The following is a 12,128-nucleotide window of genomic DNA, read 5'->3' on the forward strand; positions in this document are numbered from 1 at the left end:
AACTTGCTTAAATCACATAGCTAGTAAATGACAGATACGGGATTTCAACATGTATATATCTGACTATAGAGTCTGTGCTCTGCCCCAACCTGACATGATCCTTTATCAACAGACTCAGCAATGATATCTCTAATAGTTTTGAGCTGTGACCTTTTTTTTTAAAGTGATAAGCTCTCTGTTTACATTGTACCTATTTTTCGTAGTGACTTTTTATTTTTTATTAGATTTCAGTTATAGCTTCTTGACCATTGTTCTAATTTGCTAGCTGCTGGAATGCAATATACCAGAAATGGAACAGCTTTTAAAAAGGGGAACTTAATAAGTTGCAAGTTTATAGTTCTAAGGCTGTGAAATTGTCCAAATTAAAGCAAATCTATAGAAATATCCAATCTAAGGCATCCAGGAAAAGATACCTTGGTTCAAGAAGGCTGATGACGTTCAGGATTTCTCTTTCAACTGGAAGTGCAAACATGGCGACATCTGCTAGCTTTCTCTCCCAGCTTCTTGTTTCATGAAGATCCCCCAGGGACATTTTCCTTCTGTGTCTCCAAAGGTCTCTGGCAGTGCGGGCTCTGTCATGGCTCTGAAAAGGGACTCGCTCAAAAATGTTTCCTTTTTTAAAGGATTCCAGTCAAGGCCCACCTGAAATGGGTGGAGTCACACTCCGTGGAAGCCATCTAATTGGAAGTTACCACCCACAGTTGGTTTGGTCCCATCTCCATGGGGACAATTAAAAGCTCCCAGCCATCAGTATTGAATGGGGGTTAAAGGACATGGCTTTTCTGGAGTCTGCCACAGAGTCAAACTTGCATAACCATAGCATAGAATTTGGGATTTGTACCTTACTGAAAAGGAGTTTTGCTTTCCTGGACAGGAAATTTTTCTACAATTATATACATTCTATGTGGCATCCTTGCTTTATGTGTTTTATTTTTAAGAATTAGGCAGAAGTCCAAGATGGTGGCTTAGTAAGATCTGGAATTTAGTTTGTCTTCCAGAGCAGCTAGTAAATAGCCAGGAACAGTACAGAACAACTGCTGGGGCCACATCAGTGACTGGACACGCAACATATACCAATATGGACAAGCCGGACCGGCTGTGATCCCACCCAGAACCGTGAGTTCCCCCCCCAGCCATGGAGGCGCCCTTCCCCCACAGGCTGTTCACAGAGGGAAAAGGAAAGAGACTTTACTAACAGCAAGGGGCTGAGCTCAACCTATTTTTTAATTAATTAGCAAATTCTGACTACTAAAAATAGGCCCCCAGCTCAGCTAAGTGTTGAATAAAAACTAAAGTTACTAGTTTTTGCCCTGGCGCAGAGTGGGCAGAGCTTACAGAAAAAGAAGAAAAAAACAGGTTTTTTTGGATCGAACAGTACAAAATACTTGAAAGTGTCTGGGCCCTGAAGGAAAATAGGGGGCACATAGGACCTGGAGATACAGAGAGCAATGTACCAACTACCGCTCTTCATTTGCAGACCCAAGGAACAGGGGCCTGCTCTGAGATTTTTTTTTCTTTTCTTCGACTGTGTTTCTATGGCTTGACTGATCTTTGGATACAATAGCAAGGCTTCTCAGGCTCTAATTACCCCAGGCAAATGTGGAATTAAGCTTGTCTGAGAGCTTATCTGGAGTCTGTGCCTTCCCCGGGAGAGGGGAGGGGCCAAGCTCAGTGGAATCCCTCCCTCAAGGAATTCAGACACCAGGGTCTGGAAAACTGAAGTGATTAAAGCCAGCCTGCAACCTCTCCTCTGTCTCAATCATGGCCCAGCAGGGAGAATCTGCTGAAGTTAAAGGTACCACATCACTTTATGCTAGTGGGACCTGCAGGCAGACAAAGCCACATACTAGGTAGGATAGGAAAAGCACAGAGTATAGAGGCTTCATAGGAAAGTCTTTCAACCTCTTGGGTCTCATCCTCAGAGAAAATTGAGGCAGATGATTCTTTTCTCCTTAGGGGAGGCCAGACTGGTCTGGGAAAATCTGAATGGGGTCTATAATACCTAAGTAGACCCTCCTAAGGGGGAAAAAAAGACACCATACAGACAGGGCAAGCAACAAGAAAACAAGTACTGAAAAATTCTGATCAGTTAAACAAAACCTAAGTTAGAGGACTAGAATAAGCTGAACTGAATGTCATAGAACAGATAGACAACAAAGTCATCCAGCAAGAAAATCCTGGGTAAAAAACTGAAAACAATCTCTAGAATAAACTAATTAAGGAAATTAAATGTCTCGACACCAGCAAAATATAATGAATCATACTAGGAAAATTGAAGATATGGCCCAGTCAAAGGAACAAACCAGCAATTCAAATTAAATACAGGAGTTGAAACAATTAATTCAGGATGTTGGTAACAGACATGGAAAATCTCATCAAAAATCAAGTCAGTGAATTGAGAGAGGATATAAAGAAGGCAAGGAATGAACAAAAAGAAGAAACCGAAAGTCTGAAAAAACAAATCGCAGAACTTATGGGAATGAAAGGCACAGTAGAAGACATGATAAAAACAGTGGAAGCTTTCCTACAATGTTAGATTTCAAGAGGCAGGAGATAGGATAATTAAACTGGTGGATGGAACACTGAAATCCCAGAAGCAAAAGAAAATATAGGGAAAAGAATGGAAAAATACTAGCAGGGACTCAGGGAATCGAATGACAATATGAAGCGCACAAATAAACACGTTGTGGGTGTCCCTGAAGGAGAAGAGAAGGGAAAAGGGAAAAGGAGGAGAAAAACTAATGGAGGAAATTATCACTGAAAATTTCCCAACTCTTATGAAAGACTTAAAATTACAGAGCCAAGAAGGGCAGCATACTCCAAACAGAATAGATCCAAATAGACGTACTCCAAGACACTTACTAATAAGAATGTCAGATGTGGAAGAGAGAGAATTTTGAAAGCAGCAAGAGAAGAGCAATCCATCACATACAAGGGAAGCCCAATAAATCTATGTATAGATTTTTCAGCAGAAACCATAGAGGAGAGAAGACAGTGTATGATATATTTAAGACATTAAAAGAAAAAAACTGCCAACCAAGAATTCTATATCCAGCAAAACTGTCCTTCAGAAATGAGGGGGAAATTAAAACATTCTCAGACAAAAAGTCACTGAGAGAATTTGTGACCAAGAGACCAGCTCTGCAAGAAATACTAAAGGGATCACTAGCGACAAACAGGAAAAGACAGGAGAGAGAGGTGTGCAGAAGAGTGTAGAAATGAAGTAAAAGTAAAAAGAAGAAAAATTAGGTGTGGCATAGAAAATGCAAAGGGCAAAATGGTAGAAGGAAGTACTGTCCTTACAGTAATAACACTAAATGTCAATGGATTAAACTCCCCAGTCAAAAGACAGACTGGCAAAATGGATTTAAAAACAGGGCCCATCTATATGCTGTCTACAGGAGATGCATTTTAGACCCAAGGATAAACATAGGTTGAAAGTGAAAGGTTGGGAAAAGATATTTCATGCAAACAACAATCAGAGAAGAGCAGGAGTAGCTATACTAATATCCAACAAATTAGACTTCAAATGTAAGCAATTAAAAGATACAAGGAAGGCCACTTTGTATTAATAAAAGGAACAATTCAACAAGAAGATATACCAATCATAAATATTTATGTACCAAGCCAGAGTGCTCCAAAATACATGAGGCAAACACTGAAAACACTGAGAAAAGAAATAGACACATCTACCATAATAGTGGAGACTTCAATTCCCTGCTCTCATCAATGGACAGAACATCTAGACAGAGAATCAATAAAGAAACTGAGAATTTGAATAATACAATAAACAAACTAGACTTAACAGATATTTATAGAACATTATATCCCACAACAGCCGGATGCACCTTTTTCTCAAGTACTCATGGATCACTCTCAAGGGTAGATCACATGCTGGGTCACAAAGCAAATCTCAAGAAATTTAAAAACATTGGGTGGGTAATGGTGGCTCAGTGGCAGAGTTCTCACCTGCCGTGCTGGAGACCCGGGTTCGATTCCTGGTGCCTGCCTATGGAAAAACAAAAATTTTAAAAACATTGAAATCATACAAAACACTTTCACAGATCATAAAAGAATGAAGTCAGAAATCAATAATAGGCAGAGTGCCAGAAAATTCACAAATATGTGGAGGCTCAACAACACACTCTTAAATAACCAGTGGGTCAAGGAAGAAATTACAAGAGAAATCAGTAAATATCTCAAGGCAAATGAAAATGAAAACACAACATATCAAAATTTATGGGATGCAGCAAAGGCAGTGCTAAGGGGGAATTTTATTGCCCTAAATGCCTATATCAAAAAAGAAGAAAGAGCAAAAATCGAAGAATGAACTGTTCACTTGGAAATATTAGAGAAAGAACAGCAAACTACCCCCCAAAAAAGGAAAAGGTAAGAAATAATGAAGATTAGAGCAGAAATAAATGAAATTGAGAACATGAAAACAATTGAGAAAATCAACAAAACCAGAAGTTGTTTCTATGAGAAAATCAATAAGACTGATGCACCCCTAGAGAGGTTGACAAAAAGAAGAGGATGCAAATAAATAAAATCAGAAATGGAAGAGGAGACATAACCACTGACCCTGCAGAAATAAAGGAGGTAATGAGAGGATACTATGTACAACTTTATGCTAATAAACTAGACAACATAGATGAAATGGACAACTTCCTAGAAAGGCATGAAAACCAACATTGACTTGAGAAGAAATAGATGACCTTAACAAACCAATCACAAGTAAAGAAATTGAATCAGTCATTAAGAAGCTCCCCCCAAAAAGAGAAGTCCAGGACCAGATGTCTTCACGTGTGAATTCTACCAAACATTCAAGAAAAAATTAGTACCAATCCTACTCAAATTTTTCAAAAAAAATTGAAGAGGGGAGGAAGGCTACTTAACGCATTCTATGAAGCCAACATCACCCTCATACCAAAGCCAGACAAAGATATTACAAGAAAAGAAAATTACATACCAATCTCTCTAATGAATACAGATGCAAAAATCCTCAACAAAATTCTTGCAAATCGAATCCAGCAGTATAATTAAAAGAATTATACACCATCACCAGTTTAGATTCATCTCAGGTATGCAAGGATGGTTCAACATAAGAAAATCAATTAATGTAATACACCATATCAACAAATCAAAGCAGAAAAACCACATGATCATCTCGATTGATGCAGGAAAGGCATTTGACAAAATTCAATATCCGTTCTTGATGAAAACAGTTCAAAGGATAGGAATAGAAGGGAACTTTCTCAACATGATAAAGGGAATATATGAAAAACCCACAGCTAACACCATCCTCAATGGGGAAAAACTGAAAATGTTCCCCCTAAGATCAGGAACAAGACAAGGATGTCCACTATCACCACTGTTATTCAACATTGTGTTGAAAGTCCTAGCCAGAGCAATTAGGCAAGAAAAAGTAATACAAGGTGTTGAAATTGGAAAGAAAGAAGTAAAACTCTCACTGTTTACAGATAATATGATACTATATGTCAAAACCCCCGAAAAATCCACAGCAAAACCATTAGAGCTAATAGATGAGTACAGCAAAGTGCCAAATTACAAGATCAACACTCAAAAATCTGCCGTGTTTCTATACACTAATCATGAGCAATCTGAGGGGGAAATCAAGAAAACAAATTCCATTTGGAATTGCAACCAAAAGAATAAAATATTTAGAATAAATTTAACTAAGGATACAAAGGACCTATACAAGGAAAACTATAAAAAAATTCCTAAAAGAAATCACAGAAGATTTCTAAATAAATAAATAAATGGAAGAGCATACCGTGTTCATGAATTGGAAGACTAAATATAGTGAAGATGTCAGTGTTACCTAAATTGATTTATAGATTCAATGTAATACCAATTAAAATCCCAAAAAACTTACTATGTAGATATAGAAAAACCAATAATCAAATTTATCTGGAAGGACAGGGTACCCTGAATAGCTAAAAATATCCTGAGGAAGAAAAATGAAGGCGGAGATCTCACACTACCTGAGTTTAAGGCGTATTATGAAGCTACAGTTGTCAAAACAGCATGGTACTGGCATAAAATAGATATAATGATCAATGGAATTGAATAGTGTGTTCAGAAATAGGCCCTCTCATCTATAGACAATTGATCTTTGATAAGGCAGTCAAGCCAACTCACCTGGGACTGAACAGTCTCTTCAGTAAATGGTGCTTGGAGAATTAGATATCCACATGCAAAAGAATGAAAGGGGATCCATTTCTCACACCCTGTACAAAAATTAACTCAAAATGGGTCAAAGATCTAAAAAGTAGATCTAAGACCATAAAACTTTTAGAAGAAAATGCAGGGAAATATCTTATAAATCTTATAATGGGAGGCGGTTTCCTAGATCTTACACCCAAAGCATGAGCACTGAAGAAAGAAATAGATAAATGTGGGAACTCCTGAGAATTAAACACTTTTGTGCATCAGAGAACTTTCTCAAGAAAGTAAAAAGATAGCCTAGGACTTCCGGAGAAGATGGTGGCTTAGTAAGACGCACGGGTCTTCTTAGTTCCTCCTCCAGAAAAGCAACTAAAGAAAGAGAAACAATACGAAACAGCTCCCGGAGCCACGACAGAGACCAAAAAGACAGCGTACCCCATTCTGGAACGGCTGAATGGGCAGGGAGAATCCGCTGCGGTGAGATACCTGAGGGGCGCGCGTTTTCCCGGCCGGGGCGGCTGGCGACTGGGGTCCCCTCCACGCACGTGGCTCCCCGGTCTGACTGGGAACGTTGGATAGCAGGGCCCTCCCGCCACGCTTGGCGTCTCGGGCCAGCTGGGCAATTTGGACCGGCACTCCCCCAAGCCGCGGCGGCCGGCGACCCCCCACTCCACGCGCGGTTTCCCGGGCTGACTGCGAGATTCGGATTGGCAAGTTAAAGGAGCCACAGCATCTTTTACTGGTGGGACCCACAGACAGATGAGTGCCACGAGCGCCACGTACTGGGCAGGAAAAGAAAAACAGAGCCCAGAGATTTCACAGAAAAACCTTTCAACCAGCCGGGTCCCACACCCAGGGAAATCTGATCAAATGCCCAGACACCAGCAGAAAATAATGGATGACGCTCGGAAAATTGAAGATATGGCCCAGTCAAAGGAACAAACCAATAGTTCAAATGAGATACAGGAGCTGAGACAACTAATGCTGAATATACGAACAGAAATGGAAAAACTCTTCAAAAACCAAATCAATAAATTGAGGGAGGACATGAAGAAGACATGGGCTGAACAAAAAGAAGAAATAGAAAATCTGAAAAAACAAATCACAGAACTTATGGGAGTGAAGGACAAAGAAGAAAAAATGGAAAAAACAATGGATACCTACAATGGTAGATCTAAAGAGACAGAAGCTACAATTAGTGAACTGGAGGATGGAACATCTGAATTCCAAAAAGAAACAGAAACTATAGGGAAAAGAATGGAAAGACTTGAGCAGGGGATCAGGGAACTGAATGACAATATGAAGCACACAAATATACGTGTTGTGGGTGTCCCAGAAGGAGAAGAGAAGGGAAAAGGAGGAGAAAAACTAATGGAAGAAATTATCACTGAAAATTTCCCAACTCTTATGAAAGACCTAAATTTGCAGATCCAAGAAGTGCAGCGCACCCCAAAGAGAATAGACCCAAATAGGCATTCTCCAAGACACTTACTAGTTAGAATGTCAGAGGTCAAAGAGAAAGAGAGGATCTTGAAAGCAGCAAGAGAAAAACAATCTGTCACATACAAGGGAAACCCAATAAGACTATGTGTAGATTTCTCAGCAGAAACCATGGAAGCTAGAAGACAATGGGATGATATATTTAAATTACTAAAAGAGAAAAACTGCCAACCAAGACTTCTATATCCAGCAAAATTGTCCTTCAAAAATGAAGGAGAAATTAAAACATTTATAGACAAAAAGTCACTGAGAGAATTTGTGACCAAGAGACCAGCTCTGCAAGAAATACTGAAGGGAGCACTAGAGTCAGATACGAAAAGACAGAAGAGAGAGGTATGGAGTAAAGTGTAGAAAGAAGGAAAATCAGATATGATATATATAATACAAAAGCCAAAATGGTAGAGGAAAATATTATCCAAACAGTAATAACACTAAAAGTTAATGGACTGAATTTCCCAATCAAAAGACATAGAATGGCAGAATGGATTACGACCCAGCAATACCACTGCTAGGTATCTACTCAAAGGACTTAAGGGCAAAGACACAGACGGACATTTGCACACCAGTGTTTATAGCAGCATTATCTACAATTGCAAAGAGATGGAAACAGCCAAAATGCCCATCAACAGACGAGTGGCTAAACAAACTGTGGTGTATACCTACGATGGAATATTATGCAGCTTTAAGACAGACTAAACTTATGAAGCATGTAATAACATGGATGGACCTAGAGAACATTATGCTGAGTGAGTCTAGCCCAAAACTAAAGGACAAATACTGTATGGTCCCACTGATGTGAACCGACATTCGAGAATCAGCTTGGAATATATCATTTGTAACAGAGACCAGCAGGAGTTAGAAACAGGGTAAGATAATGGGTAATTGGAGCTGAAGGGATACAGACTGTGCAACAGGACTAGATACAAAAACTCAAAAATGGACAGCACAATAATACCTAAGTGTAATGTAACTATGTTGGAACACTGAATGAAACTGCACCTGAAATATAGTTTTTTGTTTGTTTGTGTGTTTGTATCTTTTGTTTTTGTTTTTTTTCTTTTTCCTTTTTTATATATATATTTTTTATTAGTATTATTATTTTAATTCTCTTCTCTATATTAACATTCTATATCTTTTTCTGCTGTTTTGCTAGTTCTTTTCCTAAATCGATGCAAATGTACTAAGAAATGATGATCATACATCTATGTGATGATACTAAGAATTACTGAGTGCATGTGTAGAATGGAATGATTTCTAAATGTTGTGTTAATTTCTTTTCTTTTTTTTGATTAATAAAAAAAAAATAAAAAAAAAAAGATAGCCTACACACTGGGAGACAATATTTGGAAATGATATATCAGATAAGGGTTTAGTATCCAGAATATATAAAGACATTGTTCAACTGAACAACAAAAAGACAAATAACCCAATTACAAAACAGGCAAAAGACATGAACAGACACTTCCTCAGAAGAGGAAATCAAATGTCCAAAAGGCATATGAAAAGATGCTCAACTTCCCTGGCTGTTAGGGAAATGCAAATCAAAACCACAATGAGATATCATCTCACACCTACCAGAATGGCCATTGTCAGTTAAACAGAAAATGACAAGTGCTGGAGAGGATGTGGAGAAAGGGGCACACTTATCCACTGTTGGTGGGAATATAAAATGGTAAACTGCTGTGGAAGGCAGTTTGGTGTTTCCTCAGGAAGCTAAGTGTAGAATTGCCGTGTGATCTGGCAATTCCATTACTAGGTATTCAGAGGGCATTAGGGCAAGGACGCAATCGGACATTTGCACACTAATGTTTATGCAGTATTATTTATAATTACCAAGAGACACAAACAGCCCAAATGTCCATCAGCAGACAAGTGGCTAAACAAGCTGTGGATTATACATACGATGGAATATTATGCAGCAAGATAGAGTAAAGTCATGAAGCATGTAACAACATGGATGGACCTTGAGGACATTATGCTGAGTGAGACCAGCCAGAAACAAAAGGATAAATGCTGTATGGTCTCACTGATATGAACTAACATTAATGAATGAACTTAGAAAATTTCAGTTAAAAACAGAGACCATCAGGAGATTGAAATGGGGTAGATCTTGGGTAATTGGAGCTGAAGGGATACAACTTGTGCGACAGGACTGATTGTAAAATTCAGAAGTGGATAGCACGATACTACCTAATTGTAGCACAATAATGTTAGGGCACTGAATGAAGCTAAATGTGAGAATGATAAGAGGTAGGATGGCTCGGGTCACAATTGAAACCTGAAGAAAAGATAGACGATTAAGACTGATATGGTATAATTTAGGAATGCCTGGAGTGTACAGTGATGGTGACTAAATGTACAAATTAAAAAACATTTTAGCATGAGGAAGAACAAAAGAATGTCAGTATTGCTGGGTGTTGAAAATAGATGATAATTCATATTTTAAAACTTCAACTTCTGTGTGAGACTTAAGCAAAAAATGTTTATTTGGTACAAAATTTATATTTTGACTAGTGAATTTCCTAATATGACTTATACGGACAAGTTAATTGAACACTGTAAGTACATGGAACCTTGAGTAGCTTATGAGATTTTGTAGGTTTGTGCAGTGATGCCCGATAAATCCCACAGTGATTTGCACAGTGAGTATAAGAAGTAATTTGCAATGTCCTCTTGGGGGAATGGTGGAAAAAAAGGAAAATTCAACTTCCCCATTTGGAGAATTCCTGATATTCTCACAAGCAGTGGGGACAACCAAATCAATAGGCTGAGCTCAATTTTGGGGTTTGTTCATATGAAACATTCCTGCAAAGGATAGGCTAGGCCTACTTAAAATTAGGCCTAAGAGTCATCCCCTGAGAACCTCTTTTGTTGCTCAGATGTACCGTACCTGTCTTTCTCTCAGCCAACATGGTAACTAAACTCACTACCCTCCCCCTCTCTACGTGGGACATGACTCCCAGGGGTGTGGACCTCCCTGGCAACTTGGGACAGAAATCCTAGACTGAACTGGAATTCAGCATCAAGGGATTGAGAAAACCTTCTCTACTGAAGGGGGAAGAGAGAAATGAAACAAAATAAAATGTCAGTGATTGAGACATTTCAAGGAGGATCGAGAGGTTATCTTGAAGGTTATTCTTACATATTATATAAATATCCCCTTTTTAGTTTAAGATATATTAGAGTGCCTAGAGGGAAGTGCCTGAAATTGTAAAGCTGTGTTCCAGGAGCCATGTTTCTTGAAGATGATTGTATAATGATACAGCTTTTGTAATGTGACTGATTTTGGAAACCTTGTGTCTGATGCTCCTTTTATCTACAGTATGGACAGATGAGTAAAACATATGGATTAAAAATAAATAATAATGGGGGAATAAATGTTAAAATTAAAAAAGTACATATTGAGTAAATGGAAATACCAATGGTCAATGAAAGGGAGGGGTAAAGGGTATGTTATGTTTGATTTTCTTTTTTCAATTTATTTCTTTTTCTGGAGTGATGCAAATGTTCTAAAAGATCATGGTGATGAATATACAATTATGTGTCATTGTATACCATGTATGGAATGTTTGTATGCTAAGAATATATATGCTTGTGCATTGTTTTACCAATAAAAATAATATAAAAAAAGAATTAGGCAGAATATTATTAAAATAACTTAGAAATAAATACCAGAGTTGAATACTAGGCTAATTATTAAGCAAGGAGACTTAAGGCAATTACTATTTGTTGTTAAGGTATTGGCGACCAGAGATTCATTTCTTATGTGTTAAATCAGAATTGCTTCTTGACATTAGTGAACTTTATGTTAGTATTATTAAAACACTGATTCAATATTCTTGAGTTATTTGGGTTAATTCATTAGTCATATGTAGCAGCAGATCATGCATTGTTGATTTAGACTACTTCTATGTTCATGTTAAAACTTAGTTATTTCTATCATCTTTTTCGTCTTTTCATAGGAAATGCTGAGACTCTGAAACATGAGCCAAAAAGGAATAATATTGATACACATGCTAGACTGAGAGAATTCTGGATGCATTACTACTCTGCTCATTACATGACTTTAGTGGTTCAATCGAAAGGTAATATTACCGACTGTGGCTTTGGAATTATTCCAAAGTAGTGCTTTCTTAGAATTTGCTTGCTTGGATCAATGTTGCAATGTGCTGTTAATTACTTTAGTACCTGGCCCTAAAATAAAATAAAGGAATCAGGATTTGAAGAGGTCACATAGGCAGCAGAACTCTGGGAAACACAAGGCCATCTGATTCTCAAGAGCATGTTTTTTCTCTTACAGATTACTGGTCTTATCTATAAAATAGTCTGTGAGTGTACTAATTTCTTAATAGGTCATGAATAGGTTTTATAATCAACATTCAGGTACCTCTGTGTCTGGGGCTATACATTTAATCTGTATTGATTTTACATCCTTACAT

General features: G+C 37.9%; 1 protein-coding gene across 6 annotated transcripts in view; it reads left to right on the plus strand.

The window, feature by feature from the left end:
- Positions 1-12,128, plus strand: part of NRDC (nardilysin convertase) — a 182,988-nt gene that overhangs the window by 89,162 nt on the left and 81,698 nt on the right. For all 6 annotated transcript variants that reach the window (XM_077149676.1, XM_077149677.1, XM_077149674.1 and 3 more), the window contains one exon: positions 11,652-11,774. In XM_077149676.1, coding sequence (XP_077005791.1) covers positions 11,652-11,774 — 123 coding nt within the window. The remainder of the gene's footprint in view (positions 1-11,651; positions 11,775-12,128) is intronic.

The sequence above is a fragment of the Tamandua tetradactyla genome, chromosome 2, assembly GCF_023851605.1.
Source record: "Tamandua tetradactyla isolate mTamTet1 chromosome 2, mTamTet1.pri, whole genome shotgun sequence".
Lineage (NCBI taxonomy): Eukaryota > Metazoa > Chordata > Mammalia > Pilosa > Myrmecophagidae > Tamandua > Tamandua tetradactyla.